The sequence below is a fragment of the Alligator sinensis genome, unplaced genomic scaffold (genome assembly GCF_000455745.1).
Source record: "Alligator sinensis unplaced genomic scaffold, ASM45574v1 scaffold42_1, whole genome shotgun sequence".
NCBI classification, from domain to species: Eukaryota; Metazoa; Chordata; order Crocodylia; family Alligatoridae; genus Alligator; species Alligator sinensis.
In genome coordinates, this window is record NW_005842860.1 from 548420 (window position 1) to 573128 (window position 24709).

Below are 24709 nucleotides of genomic sequence, written 5' to 3' on the forward strand. Positions count from 1 at the left end.
CTCGGCATCAGCCTCGCGCGCAGCTGCTGCGGCAGTGGGTGCAGCTCAGCGCAGGGCGGGCGGGGCCATGGGGGTGCTGTCCGTGCCGGCCGCGGTTCGCGCCATCCTGCTGGACATCGAAGGCACCACCACGCCCATCGCCTTTGTCAAGGTGGGCCGGGGCCGGGCCGGGGCCGGGGCCGGGAGCACGCGGGCTGCGAGCACGTTTGCTTGGATAGCGAGCGCCGCGGGGTGTGGGGGAGGGGTCCTGGCTATAGCTCACGCGGAAGCGCCACGCCGTGTTCTTTGGGTAGATGCGATGTGTTTTATTAGAGCAACTACATAGGTGGAAAAAAATCTTCTTTGCCAGCTTTACACACATGCGTTTCTGTGAGTGATACGGGGCTGGGGGGTGTGTGTCCCTGGCTGGAGCTTGCACAGCGCGCGCGCGTGCGTGCGTTCGTGATAGAGGTATGCGAAGTGTGTGTGTAGTTTACAGCGGGGGTCTGTCTAGCTTGCACCCTGGATGTGTGGGAGTGTGCAGCTGTCTGGCATGCAAGTGTGTGGGGCTGTGGGGTGTCTCTAGCTTGGGGGGGGGCTGCGTGCAGTGTGTGTGTCGGTTTGTCTAGCTTGCACACATGTGGCTGGATGTGTGGGTCTCTATCTGATTTGCACATGGTGTGGGTGTTGGGGAAGTGTCTTGAGCTTGCACCATGTGTGTATGAACCTGCCTTTAGCGTACCCTTGCACAGCATGCATACGTCTAGTTTGCACAGTATTTGGGGGGGGGGGGGGGGGAGGGCCTGCTTGTGGATCTGTCCCTGGCTTGCATAGTGTGTGCGTGTGCGCGCACATGCACATATGTCTAGTTTGCACAGCACATGGGTGTGGGGGGGGTCATCTCTAGCTTACACAATGTGTATCGAGGGGGGGTCCATGTGTGTCTGTCTCTAGGTTGCACAGTGTGTGTGTGCAGGGGCTGCCTAGCTTGCACACTGTGCATGTGGGGAGAGCATCTGTGTGTGGGACTGCCTACTTCGCACAGTGTGCATGTGTGGGTCTGTCTCTTGCCTCCCCTTGTTGTGCAACTCCTTGCTGGTGTTACTGACATGCTGCCGCCCTGCCCAATGCTGTAGATTGAAATGCGAAGAGAAACGGCTACTGAAGAGGCCTCAGCATCTGCAGCTCCCCTCTCTCTTCTTCCCAACCTAAAACACCCACAGTTTTCAGTACCAGCCTGCAAAAGTGTGTAACCATCTCCGGCCTTTTAAGCCTCAGTAGCTCTAGCACACGCTGTCACATAAATGCAGTTTGTCACACGTGGCAGGCATGTACGCTTGGTTGTGATCTACTCACATCAATTATTAGAGAAACCAGGTCACTTAGAGAGAGATGCCCGAGGCATAGCCTGATTGGGCCATGGCAGCGCTTACTAGCCAACACAGAGAAAAGCAGGGTGGGGGTTGCAAATAAAAAAGTTAAGTGATTTGGGGTGAACATTATGAAAATCCTACACAACAGCAACAGTCTTTTAAAATGTGTGACTTGCATAATTCTTTTAATCTGAAAGCCAAAAAAATATATACATGACTACAGACTATAAAAAAGAACAGACATTCATACTAGTTTACCGCGTGGCCTTTTAAATATATGTTTCTGAACACAGTGCTAACAAGTACTATAGATCACTTTGGACCTACCTAAGAACTCCTACACACATTGTACTCTCCCATTATGTCCAGCCAGTTCTCAAAATATTGGTATCTGTAAAAAATGAATTAAACATGAAATAATCCTTCATGTGCAAGGTGAGGATTTTATTTTGATCATTGCTGACATGCATGGAAACACATGAAGCAACATTATAATTTGCAAGTGTTACTTGGCCCCCCCCCAAAATCAAGTTGTTATGAATGATATGAATGCAAAACAGTACCATTACATTCATGTTTATTGCCCAAAGCAGCTTAATGGAGCATACATCACTTTAATTGTATAACAGTTTCTATAACAAATAAAAATCCACCTCTGTATTTGGCAAAAAGGGCAAGAGCTTGCTTATGATAATTTTTTCTTAATATACCTGAATACTAATTTTCAACCAGGCAAGATGGTGAACAGTTCCTTTTTGCTCTAGGAGCTTGTGTCTGCTGTTTTGGTAATGAAAAGACAGTTTAACCACCATAAACTACAATGCTAAATTCTTTTAGAATGGAAAAATCAATTTCACGAGTCCTTTGCTGCTTTTCTTGCAGGACACTCTTTAAGACAAAATAAACCCATTTTATATATTTAATTTTTGGATTTTACAATCAACTAGATGTTTTTCCTCTTTAATTGTGATTTTTTTTTTTATATAGATGATCAACATCAAAAGACTCAAGATTTTGACTTTAAGGTAGCTATTACTGCAGGCAGCTACTAATCGTTATTAGGTGTGGCCTATATTTAAATTCTGCTAACATAGCTATGTTGGCCATTGATAGGAATGTAATTTTTTTAATGGCATAGCTGTCTAGGATGGCAAAACCCGCTTGGTGTTGCATGTTTTACTGACAAAAAAATCTTTTTTTATTGGTATAACTTCATTTGTGCTAAAAGGGTTTATACTAACATAGGAAACTGTATAAATCTTTTAAAAGCAGATAGTTTTAAAATGTCACTTTAAACAAACTATTTATTGTATATGCTAAGGCAAGAATGTTTCAAGAATAACTTGCATGGATTTTTATAATTGGGTGGGACTTTTGTGAGGTATACCTGAATTGCTTGAGTTAGTATTTTCTACATTGTGACATGCAGAAGATTTTTCTCTGTTTTCAGTTACTAATTTTGAAATTAAGTCTTTTAAGGGGCTGTGGATGCAGAGATGACCTTCCAAACATTATGCGAATGTATCTGAAGCGGCAATATTTATTTGAGTCTTCTGAGAGCTTCTTTTTCTGCATTGTGAACTGACTTCATTTTTTACTTGGTGCTAGCATAGATACCAATAATGTAAAAAAGGAGAAGAGTAGTATGAAGATTTATATTGTATTTTCCATAAAGATGGAGAGTTGAGTCTGAAGATTAACTGGAGAAGTGGTATATTGGGCAAGCAATTTAAAAATTAGGATGTAGGCTTATTAGTAATGTGGAAGGCACAGATTGACTTCTTTCCTGAAATGAGGTTCAGCTTTTAAGTTTTGGAAATGCTAGATTAAAATCTTGGGTCATAGTGGACTGATTCATGGAATATTAAGGCCAAAATAAGCCATTAGATCATCCATTCTGACTTTTTATATATCACTGAATATTCAAGTGTCCCATCTCTGATTTGTCAGGTTACATCCCACCCAGAACAGAACAGCCCTAAAAATGTAATCTCCCAACAACAGTTGAGTAACTTATTTCAAATAAGTTCATTGTCTCATTCCCTAGTCTATCAGACTCCTGTCCACTTCACAGCTGGCAAGTGTGGTTCTCCTTTTGTACAATGTTATTTTAAGACTGCATAAGAACAGGACCTGTGGGAAATGACAGATTGAAAAATTTGGGATACTACTGTTCTGGTTAACTCGTTTACCTAGTAGCTTTTCAATTAAAAATGTGTAGTTTAGCATGGCAGTGGGTCATTTAACCTTCTAGAACAGGGGTGTTCAACCCACAGAGCCATTGCATGAGGCTCGCTGGAATCTCTACAAGTCAGGAAATATGGCAGCAGGGGAGTGGTGGCCATTAATACAGCCACCCCCCCAAATTCCCTGATCTTGAACTGGATCTGATATGATCCTGGGGCTGAGACTGACAATCAGCTGATTGGCAATCCCAGCCTTGGAGCTGGTCCCACAGCCCCACTATGCAGCTGGCAGCAGGCTGCATGGCAGGGACCCTATCACATGTTCAGTATAAAGGAGGATGGAAACCAGCCATAATATTATCTCGCATATTCTGTGAAATAATTTTGTGGCTTTTTTCCCCATTTTATCTTGCCATTCATTGCATGACACACGGCTAGATAACTATTGAAGACATGATTAATTGGTTAATCATGTCTTAAGTGTAATGTCTGCCATCTTATCTCATTCTTACATCTTATCTCATTAACTGACTCATCATAACTAGAATCTTTAAAGCAATTTCCACAAAAACTTAGTATGATGAAAAACTTCTGAATGTATTTATAAATATCTTATTCGTTCACCCAGTTTGCTATTTTACTGTTTCTTCAGAGGTCCCAAATAGTAGCCAGGTATTTTTCCCAATTGCAATTCTAATTTATTACATTTTCAACTGGACAAAAAAAAACCCTTGGACCTTGCTGCTTCCAAATCCTGCTGTCCTACAGCAGTCCCCGACTCCTATGCACCCAAGTTCTTCCAATTGGTCTTTATTCTTTAGCCACTAACCACCTATTACTAGCCACCTATTACCTATTACTTAAGCGCCTGCCCAAATTAAAATGCAGCTCTTTTAATTACTGGGTTAACCCAGTCCTCTTGACTAATTATCAGCTAGAAATATTAACTGAGTTGTGTTTATACAACATTTTTTTTTCATAATACAACCACTTCTTGGCCATATTTGTTACCAAACTCCTACCTTGCTACCAAACTGCATGTGTATTAGAGTATTCTTGGAAAATCTAAGCACCTCTCTGTGAGCTACTTGTGCCTGCTGTTGGGCTTGCATGAGTCTCAGCCATCGTCTTTCCAGGTTCCAAACAGGTTCTTTATTCAAACCCCTCCTCAGCAAAGGAAGTCAGACAAACAAAAGACATGACCTTTCTCTTTTCAGGTTGTCCATCTTTAACAAACTTCCCCTTCCCTCTTTCAGCTAGCCCTTCTTTAATGCTCCCAGCTGAGGATCTGCCCAGCAGCCTGATCCCCCTCCACCTATACCTTCACCAGCAAGCAGGGCTAGCTGCACCTTCCGAAGTCTGAAAAGGCCTATGCCCCACCACACTCTTCCATAATGCCCCTAGAAGGAGAGTGCGCCCAAACTGCACAGAAAGAGCAGCACTACCATTGCACCAGGTACATTAGTGGTGCCCTGTGGCACACCGAGTTAGAACGCAGGAAGACCTGGTATAAGCCTGTTAGGGATCCACAACAACAAAGCAAAATAACTTAGAACAAGCTATCTTCCAGTGACTAGTTCATAAGTCAGGCCACTAAGAAGGGTGAAACATGGCTAGTTACTACTGTTAAAAAGTGTTAACCACACCAACACAACCTGGAAGTACAATTAACTGGTTACAAACTCTGGTTAGACAGATTGTGAAAGCACCACAGACAGCTGTTCATATTAATTAAACATCTATTGTGCCATTTTTCAGAAAGAGATATCACTTTCTGAAACAATTTTCCCTTCAAGAAAGCAAGAATTACCCTAACAAACTTGAGGACATATCAGCATAGCTTTCAAGAACTGTTAATTGTGTCTTCTTCCAGCCATTCTTTCTTCTAGTTCTGCCCTTTTCCAAATGGATACAATATATTTATGATCTTGAACTAACAAATTATCAATACTTCTTTTAAATGGCTTACTTCCTGGGCTAATGTTTGTACTTCTAAAACCCAATAAATATGCCCTGCACAGTACCTACATTGGTCTTCAGTACACAGTACAGTGGTCTTCAGAATAACTTCCTTTATAACCATTAATATTTGTTTTCTTCAACAGATCTAAGATGCCTCTCTTCAGAATGGTAGTCACAACTCAACTTGCTGTGTTCCATATTTCTCTCTAACCTGTAGCTGGTTGCTATAAAGATTTGTCAGAGAACTTTTCTCTGGCTTCAGCTGAACTCTTCAAAGATAATTTTATTAGGCAGTTTGAATTGTTAATGGCATTTTATTGAAGTACATCATCACAAGCCATTACAGACTTCACAACAGTTTGCTTATAGTCTCCTTAATTTTCCTTCTACATTCTCAGCTGCTGATAATCTGTTCTACCTCATTTATTTTATACATCAAACTCTTTTCATGTACAGGGTATTCTAATCTTCTGTCATATATCTCATGAGGAAGGAACCTTGGAATCCATACTTATAGAAATTCAGCTCATTCCAAGGATTTAGGGTTTTTGCACACCCTATTTTTAACATGTCAGATGCGTTATATGGAGAAGACAGAACTCCATTTTAAATTGATGTTTATGGGGGCAGGATATGGATTCATATCTACCCTCCATTTACAGCAGACCTCTTTTTGATGTTGGTGGGAGGTTTGCCTAAAGATCAAGGGAAAAATTATTTTTTATGAAAAAGCTTTAAACTTGTACTTATTTTATTTCTAGAAGATTGCCCTATTCATTACCACTCATTCACTGGGAAAACCATTTTTACATTTAAGATTGGACTGAATGGAATTACCTAGTTTGGGATAGTCCTGTTTTGAGCAGGGGATTAGACTAGATGACCTCCTAATTTTTCCATGAGTGCTGCAGTTCTTGATCTTTTGTTCTCCTGTTCTCATGAAAAATATAAGGGACATCTTTTCTCTGGTCTTTTTCCCCACAGCAACTCACCCCTGCTTCCCAATCTATGAGCTAGTTCCAACCCATTTCACTTGCAAAAGCAATAGCCAATGATATAATCCAGGGAGACCCAACTTTTTTGGCAGGCATGCCACAAACTAAGCCCCACATCCTCCCCAAGTGCCACTCCAGTCCCCTTCCCCTGCCTGACCTGCTGCTTTGCTTTCTGTTCCCTGCTCTGTCTTCCACTGTTCTCCTTGATCTGCCATGTGTCATACACAGAAGGTTTCCCATGCCACTTGTGGCATTGCGTGCCACAGGTTGACCAGCTGATACAATCGGTATCAACCTTCTTGTGTCATCATCAATGGCATACAGGTTCTGGCCCAGCAGGGTGAATGGGATAAAGAAACTTCACCTCTCTCCAGTGCAGTTTCAGGCTGTCTGCAGGCTTGGGAAGACAAATACTGCGTTGGTTTTTCTCCATTTATTCTTTATACCATAAGGGCAAAAGTCAAAAAGAAAAGTTGAGCCTCACTTGCTGTGGGGCTACATAAAGAACAAATCAGCTATTTTGGATATACGCATCTTAGATAGTGCTTATCCTAAATTTCCCCACACTATTTAAAAAATACATCAACTTGAAATTAAGCCTTTTTTCTTTTTTCTTTTTTTTTTTTAAGATGAGTTATTGTAATTAGTAAAAAGCTCAAATTATCATATTTCACCAGTGTCCAAGGGAACATAGTTTACAGTTTTTTTGAGCTTTTGAATATATTTTTTTATCTTCTTCACTCTCCCTCTTATTTTGTAGGGACATGGGAAATTGATTAGAATGAAACAACTGACTATTCAACAATTCTGCCATTTACAGAGGGCTTTCAAGAGCAAGAATTATCCAAACAAGAACTTGTTTTCTCTAATCTTTTTAGTTGAGTGAAATGTGGTTTTTTTAAGTTTCTCCCTTTTTTAGTTAGAGCTCAGAAAATTTCTCCCTCTTCTATCTATCTCCAAAGAGCATTTTCTGATCAGCATCTACAGCTGAACTCTTCTCAGCTGAAACAGGAGAACTACAAAATAAAATCAGCAACAGCTGTCTAAATGACAACCCTAAGGGTGACATACAAGAGTAAAAATATAATCATATGCTTTGTTTATCTTTTTCCCCTTTTATAATAAAAGACTGAACAGTTTAGTTGTTTTTTGGGGTTTTTTTAAATAGCTCCAATTTTCTACTATTACAAATTCTGTTCTTGACAATCACAAGAGACTGTAGTGATTGGAGAATTACTAAAGTATCTCCAGATACTAAAGAGCTGAACAGTTGAAGAGGGAAGGTTATTTTCAGTGCATCTTTCAATGCCTTTTTTAAAAATTCCAGTAACCATACAGCACTTTAGGAAAAGGATGTCTTCAAAAGAAGCCATGCCTGCTTAGTCACAAAACAACTCTGATACATACAGCTGTCCACTCGCCACCATACAAGATGTTCAGCAATAAATAAAATTAGACCAGACCCCACTCACCAGGCTTTGACAGTTGCTAACTGCTTCTGCTTACAAAGAGGAGGCAACAGCCCTTTTAAAAAAAATCTCGTGTGTGTCACTTAACTACTTTCAGATCTTGATCACCACATCAGTAGTTATTCAGTTAATTAATGTGCTTTTCTGGCAGGCTGGGCCATTTTGTTCACTCAGTGAATAAACCTGCAAGTTCTAATTATGCAATGTTGTGTCCTGCACAGTTCCCTGCTCCCCACCTGAGCTTATTGACTAAATATCTTGGTTTACTAGGACAGTGCTGCTTCTCTGGAGATGTCATAACACATTGATAGTTTATCTGCTGTTTGTCCCTTGGTTGCAATTAGCCTTCTCTACTGATTGAGCCCAGTTCACCTTCTCTATCCTGTTCCTTTCTTGCACAAGAGCAAGTCAGGTCCCACCTAAGGGCCTGACTTGAGAAAAGTAACTTGTGAAGCAGTTCTGTAACTAAGTTAGGAACAAATGGAGTCCCAACTAATCTTCCAAGACCATTAAAAGGCACTGTGATAGAGGAAGGTTGCAGGTAGCTTGGGCTGGGACTGAGGATTTAGAACAGTGGTTCTCAACCTCTTTAGACTTGAGGCACCCTCAGTAAACTCAGAGCTCCCCTTGACAGACTCAAGGCATCCCTTAGAAAACACCAGCGCCTACTTTTCACTTGCTTTTTAAACTGCAGAAAAATAGAGCAATTCTTCCATTGCAAAGAACTCAGACCACAACAGGTCAGAATGTTGTAACACCATGGATTCCTATTTTAAATCTATGGATTTATCTTGTGAATCACGTTTGCGCAGCTAACAGTGTTGTGTGGCACCTCACAGCGCCCATGGAAGGATCATAAGGCACCCCAAGATGCAGCAGCACCCTGGCTAAAAACACTGGATTAGAACTATGAAGGTTGAAATGGAAGAGAAGAACAGGGAAGGGTTAAGTGGGGATATGTTATCTAGGACAGGAGGCTGGGCCTGGAAAAGGAATGAAATGATTCAAGGAAACATGCAATCCATGAGGCCTTTTCTTTAACGATTGGCTCCGTCTTAAATCTCCTTGGGTGTCACTCACTTCCAAAGGCCGTTCTGTCCCCATCTCCACAGCTCCTGACTGGGACTTCTTGGAGGTACTCGTAGCAAACACATAATTTTAAGACTGACTTCATTCAGCTTTAATAGCTCAGATGACTGCAGTTCTTTAACGTTTTCCTCTAACCCTGTTTTTATTTGCTTAAAAAAAAGTCTTGCAAAGTAAAACTGAAAGGTGGTGACTGAGAACTTTTTTTAAGAGACTCTGTGATATATAATTCTCCAGGTGAAATGACAAGTTGAATTTAATTTCTAGAATACTGTTTGTAAAGAAAAGGGGTCTTTTGAAAAAATAGCATAACTTGGCAGTTCTGAGTATGAAAGTAGTCAGCCTTGAACTCATGTGCTTTCAGGAGCCAGAGGTCATGTCATATGCCATTTGAAAGATAATTTTCCCCAGATATACACTAAACTGTCAGATGTGACACTTCTTTTCATTCTTTGCTAGTATTGGTCTTGCTGTTTTTAAGCTGACATCTCTGCTAATATTAAAGAAATGACAAGTAAATATGAAACCACATGCATTCACTAGCAGGGCCAAGGGAATACCATCAATTTGAATATTACATTTCTGTCAGGAAGCTTTGTACCTACTTTGACAAGTGGTACAAACAACACCTGAAATAACTGCCACTGAAAATGGCTAGCAGGGAGGAAGGGGGGAAATCATGCATGGTTTCCAGTTCACTTGATTATTTCACTATTTCATTGTCTTATCAATCAATTTCTTATTGGCTTTTTACATATCAACAAGAGAACAAAAATATATACATTTTTAAGGATTTATTATAGGAAATTGTAGTTTAGCCCCCTCCCCTCCTTAATTTCTTTGTCTCTTCACTGTAAATTTTAAAAGAATATCCATGTCTATGATGCTTTCACGTTGTCTGAGCAGTGGTGGCACTTGCCTGAACAAGTGGAGCTGAGCACCACTTCATGGTCCCACTGGGATCTCTCCTTCTACCAGGATTACTGTGTTTGGCTCCCATTAACAACTGAGCATTTTATTCACTTTGTAAGACTGTTCACCAAAGCTTAGATTATACAAACTGAGCAGCTTTAAGAAAATAATCACAAATACAGTCTCTTTAAGGGGAACTTACCTTTGTGTATGACCAAGTTTAAATGAGTCATGTGTGTTTTCTGTTGTGTGTTACTAGGACACTTTGTTTCCTTACATCAGAGATAATGTCCAGGAGTATTTGCGTGTACACTGGGAAGAGGAGGAATGCCAACAGGACGTCAGCCTTCTGAGGAAACAGGTTGAGTAATTGAAACCACATTCTCTACTGCTGCCTTTACGTGAATTCAGAGTTATAATGACTACTTCTCTAATAGCATCATATACTGGGTCAAATCATGGAAAGAGTTAGATTGCCCCTGAAGAGCACTTACCTTCCTTGTGATCTTATTTTTGGATCTATAGAATGCACTCACCAGATATTCTTAATGCACGTGTACCTAAAATTCACAAACACTGACCAACATCATTCTGAAATAGATGCTGATCCCCACCTGCAGTTCAATCTAAGGATAATAATACACATCTTCCCACCATTGCTGAAAGTCAGTAAAACTTAACACCTTTCTTTAAATGTCACAGATTGGCTCAATTTTTGTTCTCAACTGGAGAGTAGATTCCAGACGAGCATCATCCTTTGATAACTGGTGGTACACACAAGAGGTGCTGTAGAAAAATAGGATAAAAATCTAGATGGGTACAACTACCTGGCTAGAGTTCCAAAATGTTAGTAAAAGCACTCAAGCAGTATTGGAAACGGTCTCTTTCTCTTCTGTAGTTGGATATAATCACTCTATATCTTCCTTCCTTTTTTGTGTCCTTGTGACAAGGTATTTGGTAGATTTTGCAGATTCATTGGAATCTGATGGGGCCTCACCATGAGCGCTTCTGCTATGGCCACAAATTTATGATCTGTGGGCTGTCAACCATGCACCTTAGCACCCACACCACCCCAGCCCCGTCTAGTCTTGCTGAGAACATTATTTCCAAAAACTCCTCTTGGAGGTTCCAGGCATGTTTTTAGGAAATAGTTCTAAGCAAGCAGGTCTGAGTACTCAGGTCCTGAGCCAGGGAAGCATTTAAGCATACCCATTGGAATGGTCATGTGCTCCAAGTTAAGTGCTTCAGTGGATCAGAACTAAAGTTCACTTTGTAGTCAGTGATGATGCTCAAGTCAGAAAAGCCTCAATCTTCAACCAAGAGAGAATCAGCAGTGCAGCCAGGACAAAAACATAGATGATCTTGCCGCCTCTTGTGGCTTTCTGTATGCTATAAAACGCTTAAACAACATGCATTTAGGTTTGTTTGTTTTTTAATTTTGTAGCAGTTAAATGTAGAATGAGAATATGCTCCTCATTAAACTACTGATTTTCCAACCTTACTCAGTGTGCTTAATTGCATTAGAACTGAACCATTAAAATTGCAATTAAAGTATATGTTAATATTAATAGGCCTGGTCTAGGTAAACATTCCCACAAGCAATTCACCAGGTACACCCATAAGCCCCATTGACTGTATGCTTGAAGTTAATCGCTGGTCTAAGTGCTGTCTTAAATAGGGATGGATTTATGCAGGAGTTCAGAATGCATCCTGAATCAGGCCTCCAACTGCCAGTTGCTGTGGGAGGAGTCACCTCTCTTTCTTTTTGGTTTGCATTTTCAAGGCTGAAGAGGATTCTAACTTGGCTGGAGTAGTGCCTATTCCTCCAGAAACTGGGACTGGAGAAGAGGATTCAGAGCGGGTTATCGAGGCTGTAGTAGATAATGTGCACTGGCAGATGTCTCTAGACAGAAAAACCACAGCATTGAAACAGCTGCAGGGTCACATATGGAAGGCAGCTTACAACTGGACAAGTGAAGGGAGAGTGAGTAATGTCTGTGTATGAAGTTTTTCCTTGGAGGAGACCCTGGCTATATTTTGCTAAACAAAGTCTCTTGTGTATGTGTATTGAAGCTGAGCAGCTCTAAGGGATGTTGAGGTCTTAACCATGTGTTTGTGGTCTTTTAAAAAAAAAAAAAAAAAATTACTATTGAGCCTGAAAAAAAAGCCTGGAATGCTAACAGTACTGGGGTCAAGATCAAATACTTTTATCAAGGAATGAAGTACAGCCATTGCTGCCTTCCAACCTGAATGCAAAATCTAAAATCAATTGTGTGCAATAGAGGATTTTAACATGGGACTGATGCTTTAAGATTACCTTGGGTTTCCAGCAGTTGTCCTAGTTAGCATGAAGGAAAAACTTTTTAAAGAGGGCAAGGAACATTTCTTCATTCTCAGTACACCAGGTTCTGCTGTATCTGCTCATATATTGTGCTTTCTGCTTATTTTTGCTAATAAGCAGAACAGTGAGGCAAGATTGTAGAAACTGTTGCAGGATTAGTGGGAAAGACAAAATGGGAATGGAATAGCTGAGAGGAAAATGCATGGTAGGGAGCTGAAGAGCAAGACAGTTCTGCTCCCACAATTAGGTATGGCCATCTTGTAACATTTGGTGAATCCACAGATGATAATCTCTTATGTAAATGGTAGAAGCCTTGATTCTTTTGTTTAAAGAGGGAGGTTGAAAATCAAGTATGTGATTCTCCTAGTTTAGCTTTAAAAAGTGTGATGTGTTTGAAGCAATGTTGGCTATCTGGAACCAAACCTTTCAAGATATTAGGCTTACCTATTTTTCTAAAGAAAAAAACCTGTGGAGACCCTCCTGGGTCACATTAGTAGTTTTGAGCATATGGTAGCAGTAAAACTAGTTGGGGGAGATTTAAGGAGGGAATGCAGTTACTATCAGAGTACTGGACAGAGATATTCAGAAATAAAGTGTTCTTTTCCATCTGCTCACGGGTCCTATTTGTGGGTTTACGATTGCCCTGATCCTTTGCCAGAGCCAGTGGCAAACTACAGAGCCAATTGCAACTACCCAAGATGCAAACGGTCTTACATCTTGTGTAGTTATTAACCCCAAGGCATAGTGGGTGTAAAAAACCTGGCAATCTGATTAAGTGGCACAGGTGTGAAAACACCCAAATTGCTGTTGCAAAGATCACTTTCCTGGCTTGTTGCCATGTCCCTTTCCTGCTTCTTTGCATCAGACATGTGTTTCTGTACTTGCTTTTGCTGTACTTGCTTTCCTGGCCTTGGTGCCTCCTACTAGCTCTCGGATTTTCTAGAGTACCAGCTGTTGGGTTCAGTGCCTATGATGGCAAATCTTCATCACTGATGGCAGCTGCTTCCATTTTAAGCAAATGCCTTCATGTTCTGTCCCCAACTGCTTGAAAAGAGATACCCATAAACAGACCTACATCCCCCAGCTCTCTCCTTAAAACTCTCCTCTGATGTGATGCCTACACAGCATGCTGCAGCCACTGGGCTGAGGCCACTGCTTACGTATTGGGCAGGATAGTCTGTTACCTTGTGTTCCTTGTCTGCCTCATTTTATACTTACTTTATAAAGCTCTTTAGGGCAGGGTGTGTCATCTCCTTCTGGGTTTCTGTAGCATCTAGCCTGCTGGGGCTCTCATCCATGAGTGCATAGGTCCAGTGAAACATGCAGCAATAGAACAAAGTAGTAGAGAATGAGGCTTCTATCAGCATGACACACTACTACTTATTTCTTCCCCCTCCTTTTTCCCTTTACACAGCTTCCAAATCTAATTCTGCAGGGCTAAAAAAAACAGCTAGTTGAGTTAGCTTCTAACTGATTTCTTAACTATGTGAATTTGGTAAGAGAAACAACATGAAGCACCTTGATCCGACTATGAAACCAACTGAAGGATGAAACTTGGAGCCTCTTGCCTAGAAGGAGGAATGTTTGCTGATGCAGGGATGCTGCACTGCCATCTACTGGATGATCAAGGAAAGGCTCACACGCAAGGGGGCAGGGGTGGCTTAAGATGAAAACACCATTGCCAAACCTTTCAGCATTCTACTGGACCCTTGCTGCTTTGAGATGCTCAATTCTTGATAGAATTTGGCATAGCTTCATCTCTGGTTCAGCTACTGCAGAGTTAAGATGGGGATTAATCTGGCTCAGGACAATTACTGTAACGGCTTTCCTTCCTTCAGGAACCCTTTTCCCTTGCCTCTTTTTCTCCACCCCAAATAGTTTGTAACAACTGCTCTGATAGATCCTGTGGTTGCATCCTCATCTCATTCCCCCCCCTCACAGCCTGCTTCAGCTGTTCAGATCCTTAAATGGAAAGGGTTCATTCTGTCCAGCAGAAGCAGCCTCTGCACAGCTTGCTACAACTGCTTGAAAGTAAAGCAAAGGGTATTAATTCTGCTGGGCAAACCGTCTTCAAAACCTGAAGGTTGAGTATTTTTTTCTGAACCCTCTTCCTTCTCTCTCCTTCCCTAAAAACAAGTCACCAGGCTGTTGAGTTTGGAATGTTTTCCCTCTGCCTTTCAAGTGTAATGGTCCAGAGGAGCCTGCCAGGCATCTGAAACACGTGTTTGTTGCTACTTTCTTTGCAGCTGTCAAAATGGATCATTTGTTAAGGTTGAAGTAAAGTATATTGTTTGCTACTGAAATAAATTTCCCCAATGGAGAAGTAGTGGGCAACTTTAAAATAACCAAATATTACATTTCTACATCAACAGTCATAGAAAGAAACCTTTTCACATAGTCTGTGCTATACTTGTCTTGTTCAGTCCCCTGCAGGTTGTTGATAATGACAATATCTAAGATAATGACAATATCTTTTTCTGCAGAGTCTTTGAGGATGTGGTTCCTGCTATCAGAAAGTGGAGGGAAGCAGGGATGAAGGTGTATATCTATTCTTCAGGGAGCGTGGAGGCACAGAAGCTTCTGTTTGGATACTCTACAGAAGGTGATATTCTAGAGGTAGATAAGACTATAGCCTTATTTAAAGCTGCTTCATCTACAACACAGGGATAATGGCCCCTTCCCAGAGGTGGGGCAGTGATCTCCTTCGATTCTGTCTGAAGTACAAGGCATTCCTAGTCTCTTTTCTGCTGTACCAAATTACAGAAAAGTGTAAGATGGTGGAACGATGAGAAGCCAGCCTGAGCTGCAGTTATTGAACTTAGTTAGTCAAAAGCCACAGTTTGGGAGACTGTGTCCTTAAGTTGGCCTTTTCAGTTCCTGTTGTACACTCTTCCCATCAGCAAGGGCACTGCTAATGTGAAACAATGTCAGGTAGCACAACTGAAAGTTTTTTGGGGACAGACTCCTCCCTTCTTAAGCCACCCCTGTAAATAAACCTCATAAGAAATCTAAGGATTGGTGTGCAGCAAACCTAACTCCACTTTCACAAGGCTCATAAAAGGTACTCCCTTAATCGTATTCAAGGAAAGGCAATTAAAAAATAAAGCTGCTGGTTGGGCTTCCATGCCTGGAGAGCTCTAGATACTTACTATTTCAGCACAGACAGCATCATATCCCGTTCAGCCATGCAGCTTAGCCCTACATGTTGAATTCTTCTAGTTGCATGGTGGGAACAAGGGGGAAACCTATTAAGGCCACAGTTTATCTCTGGTTTCTAGAATTAACATCCTCCTACAAAGCTGCTTCTGTTTTAACCTTTCAGCTCTTTGACGGCCATTTCGATACCAAGATAGGTCACAAGGTAGAAAGCGAGAGCTACAAGAGGATTGCAGCAAGTATTGGATGTTCGACTGATAACATTCTCTTCCTGACTGATATCACTCAGGGTAAGAGGTTGAGCTTTCCTGCCATTTCCCACATTACAGCCAGGATAAAATGTGATCTTTACTTGCTATATTAGGTAATTAGCACCTCAAGAGCCACTTGGAGAGGCCTACAAGAATCCTTGCTCAGCCCCTACATCCATTGGGATGCCCCTTTAAGTTTCATCTCATCATTTGATATACATCTCAATCCAGGCAAGAGGAGCAAGTGTTTTCTGTTATGGAAACACTGATTTCCTCAAACTAAAAGAGTGATAGGCCTGATCCTATGTACTTTGTGCATTGCTCTGACATGTACAAAGTATATGGTTGGTGAAAGTAAACTTGTTAGTTGCCAAGCAACATAGAACTGTTCCCCAGCCTTCACCATACATTTATTCCTTTTAGAAATATAGATCAGGGTAGCCAGCATAATGCCCAAGTAACCGATTAGAACGGTGATTCTCAACCAGGGTGCCACAGTACCTTAAGGTGCCATGAAATGAAGGGTGCCACAAAAATATTAGGTATGCAAACACCTACACAATTCCCAAGATAAACCTAGAGATTTCATATAGGAACCCATTCTGATATGCTGTGGTCTGAGTTCTTTACAACATAATTGCTCTGTTATTTTTCCATAGTCAAGACTTGACTGAAAGCTGAGAGCTGGCATTTTTCAACAGGTGCTTTGAGCCTAAAAAGGCTGAGAACCACTGGATTAGAACAAGTCTTTTCATGTGTTTTAAGGTGCCTCAAAATTAGGCAACAGAGGTCTATTTGTCAGTACCACAGACCTTTAAAGAAAATGGGAGGTAGAGGACAACAGAAATCCTGAAGGGATGCTTAGCACTACCATTAACAAGTCACTGTAGAATTAGCATGCTGTTTCCTCAGCATGGGCATGAGTCATCAGCCAGGCAAGTCTTAACAAATAGCTTTTCTTCAAAGTACACCATTACCTTTGGGAACCCTGCAAGAATTGGGGATTCAAAAGAGGGAAGTAAGTTTGCATAAGCTTAGTCCTGGCAGCAGGCAGCCTCTCCACACTACACTGGCTAAACCTGTACCAGGCAGTAGGCAGGGTAAATTTGTACCTTATAGACTAAATCAGAGATGCATAAGCTTTTATAAACAGCAGCTTACCTCAGACTGTCAGCATTAGCCCACCACACAGGAAAAAAAAACCCCATCCAGTCCTAGATGTATCCCCACTCTGGAGGCAAGGAAAAGTGGAGGCAGTGTGGAATAATTCTTTCCTGCCTCCTGAGCAGGCTTGGGCTGGTACCAGGAGCATGCAAAAGGCCTAAGCACCACTTCAGATTCACCTGAATGGAGCATGGAATTTCAACTTGACAAGACTGTGGAAAGCACGTGGGCAGAGTTCTGGGCTCTGAATGCTACTAACCAAACACAAGTTTTGAGGGAAAAGAGAATAGGGCAGAGCCTGGTGCTCTAAGGGAAGGGGAGGAGCCTGTAGCAATCCTCAGCAGGAGAAACTGTTCTGCCCTTTGGGACAGTGAATTCTGAGGTCATGTTAGGGTCACTGAAGACTACAGCTTGGCCACAGCCCTTGTAAGATGTACTAGTATTTGCTCTACCACATAGTTGGTGCTATGACAGCAAACAGGCCTGTCCTCTCTGAAGGGGCATTTAACAGGAAAGACTAGTAGGTGCGCCCCCCACTTGCCTTCCATTTACTCCTGTTAGAGTGCAGAGAGACCTGGTTTCACTTTAATCCTGTTAAAATTTTTGGGATGCCTTCTAAAGCTGAGAAGCATAGGAGGTCTGTGCACTGGAGAGCCACATTTCATGTTCCCTAAAAACTCTCTCTTCTTTCTAGAGGCAAATGCTGCAGAAGAAGCAGATATGCATGTGGCTGTGGTCATCAGACCAGGCAATGCAGGATTAACAGATGATGAGAAATCATATTACAGTCTTGTCACATCTTTCAGTGAACTGTGCCTGCCATCTTCTCCTTAGAACTTTTACATGACTAGAAGACTAAACTGTGGCTGATGAAATTGACCTTTTCGCCCTGGTTAGTTATGTTGGTAATAAGAGTGTTTTGCTTTCTTACATAGGTATGGCATCCATGACTTGTTCAGATGTTGAGATCAGTATATTTCAGATGGGATTCCTAGAGCAGTAAGACTGAGGCCTACAAAATTAAGTCAGCTGGAGTTGTGAGCAGTTTGAGGAAGCAGCATCTAAAAAAGTTGCTTTTGCTTAGCTCCCCTAACAGGGGAATTGCTACCAGAGGAAAACTCTACCAGATACCTAGTTTTGAAAACTTATAAACAGGATGTGCCATCTTTACAAATAAAACATTCTGTGAAGAAAGCATTTCTCACTCCAGATGACTTTTGGCTCTTACAAGGAAACACCTTTCTCTGGAAATAGGGGTAATAAATCATTTTCTGGGTAAGGAGAAAACAACGTTAAATTAAGTCAATTTTCTTCCCTAATAAGTTAAACTATGTATGTTCAGAATAACCAAAGTTAAATACAACATATAGACCACGATACTGTTGTTTTGATCTGTCACAGTCTGGCAACAAAGAAGTTCTTTAGCCTGAAGTGAGTGAACGACACTATCTAAACCCTATAGCACCACCCGTTAGGTACAGAGGCACACTGCAAGCCTAGCAAGGAAATTAGGCTATATATAGGGTTGTTGTTTTTTTAAAAGAAATATAAAGATAAACTCACATGTACTGATACTGTGCAACATTGAGCTCCAGAACCTGCTGCATGCTAGAGCAGATTTTACCTTTGTAGTATTTTTAGCAATAATGCCTGAAGACTCTCAAGAGGCTACAAATTGGTTCCCTACCCTATAACCCAGATCATCTGGGAATAGATATTTAACAGGAATACTTCACAATGGTCATTTTCTACTGTTTACTGACAACAAATTTGTTTCAGAAAACAACTGTGGAACAGCACTGCTTAAACTGTGCTGACTTGTACAAGGTGTTCATGTAGCATTTCCTACTGTGGTGAATAAAACATAATTTTGACTTATTAATGCCTAACACCATTCAGTATCTGTCATTCCACAGAGTTAGAGCTCCATCTTGAAGCAATTCAGAGTCCTTGCCCCAACTTTGTCTAGGAAACCATTCCAAAATTTAATTCTGACTAGTTAGAAGACTTCTAAAATTCCATCATTCATTCATTGTTATCTAATTTAAACAGCTCTTCTCCCTCCCTGATTATTGTGCTCCATAAATGCATTTTTAAAGAGTAATCTCAATTTTTCTTTTCCTAAATTAAATGAGCAAAGCTCTTTTAATTTCCACCTAGAAGACAGGTTCTCCACTCCCCTAACCATCCTAGTAACCCTTCTCTTTACCTGTTCCTTTTTTAAATTTATCTTTTTGAACATGTGACCAGAACTGCACACAGTATTCTAAATGGAATCCTACCAGGGCTTCATTCACTGATACTAAGGCTTCCATGTCTCTACTAAAAATATTCCACTCAATACACCCTAACATTTTTTCATGATTGCATCATACTGATGACCAGGGATCCTGGTTTTCTCTGATAAAAAATAAATAAATAAATCGCAAATTCTCTGATAAAACAACCCAAAATCCATCATTAAATTAAAAGCCTCCTGCAGCCCTCCCCCCACCCAAGCCCTGCTGGTGCCCCTTACTGCCCCCACAACAGCCCCCCCACCCTACTTGTGCCTCTTTCCCCCACCCACAGCCCCCATCCCCCAGCTACCCGGGCTATGGGACTAGGGCCCCAAGTCTGCAGCTCCCTGCCCCCAACAGCAGGCAGCTGTAGCAAAAGCAGCATGGAGCCGGCTCCCCCACTGCTCTGCCTGCTTGGGTGAGGGCAGGGCCAGCTCCTGCCCCCCCCAGCCCTGCCAGTACCCACTAGCCATGATCCACAACTCCCCAGCCCTGCCAGAGGGGCCCCCAGCAAGCCCCACTTACCTCAGGCTCCCGGAGCAAAGAGTGAAGCTGAGCTGAGAGGAGCTGTGGCTGACTGAGCGCTTCAGGCCCTGCTCTTCCGCCACCCCTCCGGGCAGGGCTGGGGGTTTCCTGCCCTGTTTGCAAACAGCTCTTGCAGGCTGCAGCTCAACCAGCCTGCAAGAGCTGTTTGCAAAAGCAGGGAATCCGCAGGTTTTTCTGCTAAAAGGAGAAATCCGCGTTTTCTCTGATAAAAAGGGGAAATCCGTGGTTTTCACCGTTTTTCCGTGGAAAACCAGGATCCCTGCTAATGACTCATGGTCATCTGTTAATAAGCCAAGGTCCTTATCTTCTGCCATCATTTCCAATCTTCAAACCCTAGTTTTACACCACAAATTGCTGGTATTGATTCCTAAGTGCATGACTTGGCACTTCATCCCATTAAATTTCAGACCCTTTCTACTGATTCACTTTACAAGTTTATTTGTTTCTTCCTGTATATAACAATCCAGTCCATATTTAACCCACATGAAAAAAATACTTAAATTTTTTAATTCATTAAGATCGAAAGAGGGGAAGGGCTGAAGCCTGACTTATGACTTTTGAACACTTGGGTTGGCAATACCAGAAGCACAAAGTAGAAGGGAATTGTTTTATGTAACTTTCTGAATGCAGACCAGTCCATGCATAGTATTTGGCAAGTAGGGTTCATTATGCCACATGGGACCTCCATTAATTTTGATGTACCCTGCGCTGTACTTGCAAATCCAATAGCAGAACCGAGCCCTACATTGAATGCCAATATCTGCCTTACAAAAACTGAACTGAGATTGCAATAATTTCTCTGTATTGCCATCTACATTGATATCATTCAAGCAGAGAAGACTTTTCAAAAGTAAATTTTAATCTTGATAATGCATTTTCTCCTGGGAAAGCAACAGATTACAGAGTTCAGGGCCCAACCTCAAGGTAGGTTCAGTTAATCTGAGCAAATCTATAGCCTGTTTTAACAAATGTCTGTGTTTAAATGTACCAGATTAGCAACCATTAATACTGGATCTGTATCTAAATGGTCGAATAGTCCTTGAACCTAATTAGCATTGATTTGCACCAGTGTAGCATTACTCAGAGAAAATACCTGACCACACCTTATTCCTTTCTTCATAACAAAACCATGCAGAAAAAAAGTGGGAGTGGAAAACAACAACTTCATTTTCTCCATAAACGAAATTTATTTTGTGGTCATGTTTCAGTGTGTATCAGTCATCATTCAGCTGTACTGAAATGTGCCATTAGAAATACATTAAGAAATGTACAGTATATCACCAAGCAGCTGAAATGCAGCTTGGCTTGCATATAGTAGAAGGAAAAAAAAAATCACAAACTTCATTATTTTTCTTTGAGAAAATTTCAAAATACAAAATGATAAAACAGAAGTATTTGATTTTAAAAAAAATGTCACAGTGGACTATTTACAGTAAAACACCTTTTAACAAAAACATTTATGCTTCTCTGTTCAATATGCATGTGTGTGTATGCGATTCCCCATGTATGTCTGGTTCCATCTCACCTTCCCCTAACTGACAAAAGGAAAGTTACCTGGATTGGCTTTAAACCAGCTGCGAGTTTTCCGCTAGTGTGGTAAAATCACTACAGATAAACTTAGATGCTGTCCCCAAAGACACTCCCTTCTCAGAAAGTTTCCTGCCTTTTTTTCTTTTTAGTACTGTTCTTTTAAGATAATACTCAATAGCCAGATTCTGCAATCAGGTGTAAATACTCCATTCAGTAGAGTTACTCTAGATTTATATCAATATTAATGGAAGACAAAACTCTGGCCCAAATAAAACAGCGTAAGAGGGCCAGTGGGAAATTTTCCATCAAAATCTGTTTCAGCAAGGAATGTTGACTTTTAATTAAAAAGCCAAGCTCACACAACTATAACCTTGTGACTGAGAAACACTACATGCCTCATGTAAATTGTAATTCATGCATCTTACACCCCTATTTTCAGTCACGCTCATTATTTTCTGGGTGGGCTACATGAGGCACCATGAGGGCTCAGCAGGGAGATAAAAGTTCCAGCTTGAGTCTGGCCCATGGAGCAAAACAGGGCTTAGTCACCTGAACAACAACTCATACCTACCATGTTAGTGTTTCCTCTTAAATATCTGGTTTTCAGACCTAAGATTTTTATTTGTCACTGGGGAAAAAAACAAAAAAACAAACAAACAAACAAAAAAAAAACCATACTTTTTTCAGGTGAAAAAAAATTCTACATTTTTTCCAACCAGCCTGATGATTTAAAACTGGGTAACAAAAAATTTGCTCCAGAACTGAAACAATTGGCAGGTGATTTCCCTCTTTTAAGGAACAGGAGAAAGCTCCTATGAATACTGTATTTTATCTATCCATCTCCACCTATAGTTGTCTTTAGTAACCTGAATTTTTAAGACTATTTCAACCCATGCAGAGGCCCAGTCTAAGGCCTGTGCACTGCCTAAGTCCTAAGGGCCCTAATCTTACAGGAGTCCTCACAGGGACTTCAGTGAGGTTTTGTCACATGGAATCAATTGCATACCTGGATGCCTAGGCCTTAAATAAGATGCAGTGTAGGGCTCAGCTTTATCCTTTGTGCCAGACTCTGCCAAGGGGTGAATTTCCCTTGTAAGTGCATAAAGCAGCAAAATAAGCTTACATCCTATATACTCTACATTAAGCATTTACCATCCATGAGCCAGGGTTGCTATTCAAGGTTTCTCTTGCCACTTAGGCATGGCAACAAAAGCAGCTTTTTTACTATTATACACAGTATCGTATGGAAGCACTAAAAATAAAAAAAAATTTAAATCCTCTCCAGGTCCTGTCTAGGCAGAATGAATGTTCACATTTTCACTTAGCACTGCTTGCTTACTCGAGCCCCAGCTGTTCAAACCAATGCGTAAACTTGAAGTAGCAAAGATTAAGCCCCACAGCTGCGATGCATTTTGTGTTTTCTGTTTAGTTAGTGCCTGTGGGCCATTCTTGTCCCACACCAACAAGGACATCAGCTGATGACTATAATTGACTAGTGTTCTGCTACATTCTCAGTAGTCTAGTTTTCCTCAAACAAGGTCTCACCTTTAACTACCTTCCAGACCAGAAGTGCCTGTTCTTAGTAAGGATCAGTATGTTTGCATTTTCTTCTGCTGACTGGTTCCAAGTTCACATGGTATAAAACCAGTTCAAGAGCCAGCAGTTCTTCCTCACTGTGCAATCCAATTACCCCTGTCTAACAAGGCAAAGGAAAAAAAATGCAGTTGAAATGTTAGACAGAAGCAGTCCAGAGGTCTGAGAGCAGGGCAGGGAGTCAGCAGATCCTGAGTACTAAATCCTAACTCTATTTGTGGTCCTGGAGAAGTCCTTTCCTTCAGTTTCCTCATCTGTACAGTGGGGTTAATACTGTAGTATTATGAGGACTGACTGTTCAGCATTTGTATTATGACTGGGACACGGGTTGCAGAGAAAGAGGTGTCTCAGCAATTTCTCTCACAAAAACATTATTTCTTCATATTTGATCAGATAGATACTTGTGTTTTGTTTTGCCCTTAGCAACCACCCTCAAAGCCCTTTGGCAATATGACTTTGATTATACATGAAAAATGAACTCATTGAAAAAGTGTAATGAGGTCGTGGGTTAAATCATGTGACCACCCTAGCCTGCTACTGTGACAAAGGCAGGCTCTACACCTGATCCGTTTGATACTCGGACGCCTCCGAAAGGCTTTCAGAAAAGCTCAGGAAGTTTTCCTGATACTCAGAGCAAACAATCTCGAATCTGTAGTGTCTGAACTCCACTGCAAAGGTGCCGAAGTAGCAGAGGAAGCACATCACCAAACCCCACTGGATCCTGGCAGCATGCATATGGATCTCTTGGGCCATCAGGATGAAATCTGGAAGTGACCTGTCAAGGCAAATACTCCCAAGTAGCACTAGCACCAAATAGGATGAAGAATACTGGATTGATAGCCTCTTGCCTTCAATTTTATAGATAAACTATTGAGCAATGGCAATCAGCTTGCAATTAGAAAAAGGCTTTTAGTGAAGAACCAGGAAAAGGATGAATTGTCCAGGGTTCAACAGGCAGAAAATTAGACAGGCCTATCACATCTGCAAACCTGTCAGACGTAGCAGCACTTCTGATGAGGATAACAAGGATGCTGCAAATCCCACCTACGCCTCAGGGCTAGGGACAGACATTCAAAAACCCTGAGCCTGAACTGATTCAATCTTTGCAGGTTAGTCCAACCTGGCTAGGCTGAACTGATTTGTAACTTGATTTGTAACTGTGCAGACATCCCAGACATGCAGGCACATGCCTGCGGTGGCTCAAGCTAGAAGCTGGGGAGGCACTCCCTTCCCTTCCACAGAACTGAGCTAAGGGGGAACATGGCCAGACCCTGGCAGGATGCTCTGATTAGCCAAGCAGGGAATTGCTAACAGTGTTTATCACCCCATTAAGAAAACAGAGGGACATTACCAGCTACCTGTTGATTCTGCCTTTTGATTCAGCACAGACCATAGCCAGCATGTGGTCTGCTAGCTAATACACATATACCACTCTGCAAGGCAGAGGGGAGGGGGGGGAATTCCTGCTTAGCAAGGAGTGGTGAGGAGAGGGAGGAAGCAGTCTTCAATCTGTGCTGGAGCTGCAGCCCGGAAGCAGAGGGGAGGGGCCAGCTCTGCTGTGGAGCAGAGAGCCCTGCCCAGCCCAGAGAGCATGTCAGGATGCTGGGGGTGTCTGGTTTAAGTTAAACCAGGAAGGGGTCTGGGACAGACATTGCATAAACCGGTTTGCCCCAAAGCAGTTAAGTCTGATACTACATTCAACCAGGTTTAGCTCAAACCAGTTTCAGCCATTTTGAAACTGGTTTATGTGCGCTGAACATCTGTTCTGTTACAGGTTTAAACCAGTTTGTGTAATGTCTGTCCCTAGCCCAAGGAACTCCAGAAAAAGAAGGGAAGGACCAGCATCTATATTTTATGACTTCACCACTGTATTTACAGGTTGAAGAG

General features: G+C 41.6%; 2 protein-coding genes across 6 annotated transcripts in view; one reads left to right on the forward strand and one right to left on the reverse strand.

The window, feature by feature from the left end:
- The first annotated feature begins 6 nt into the window (after positions 1-6).
- ENOPH1 (enolase-phosphatase 1) lies at positions 7-18752 on the forward strand. The gene is given in 7 exon segments (XM_025191806.1): positions 7-151; positions 10222-10323; positions 11746-11924; positions 11926-11946; positions 14787-14919; positions 15626-15749; positions 17569-18752. Coding segments are annotated over 7 exon segments (783 nt in total). The 5' UTR covers positions 7-67; the 3' UTR covers positions 17709-18752.
- The window catches only part of TMEM150C (transmembrane protein 150C), a 72164-nt gene continuing 48971 nt past the window's right edge, over positions 1517-24709 (reverse strand). For 2 of the 5 annotated variants that reach the window (XM_006035626.3, XM_025191807.1), the window contains one exon: positions 19614-23586. In XM_006035626.3, the coding sequence (XP_006035688.1) occupies positions 23378-23586 (209 nt within the window). In that variant the 3' untranslated portion in view covers positions 19614-23377. The other 3 variants (XR_001358923.2, XR_003091791.1, XR_003091792.1) reach the window with 3 other exon arrangements.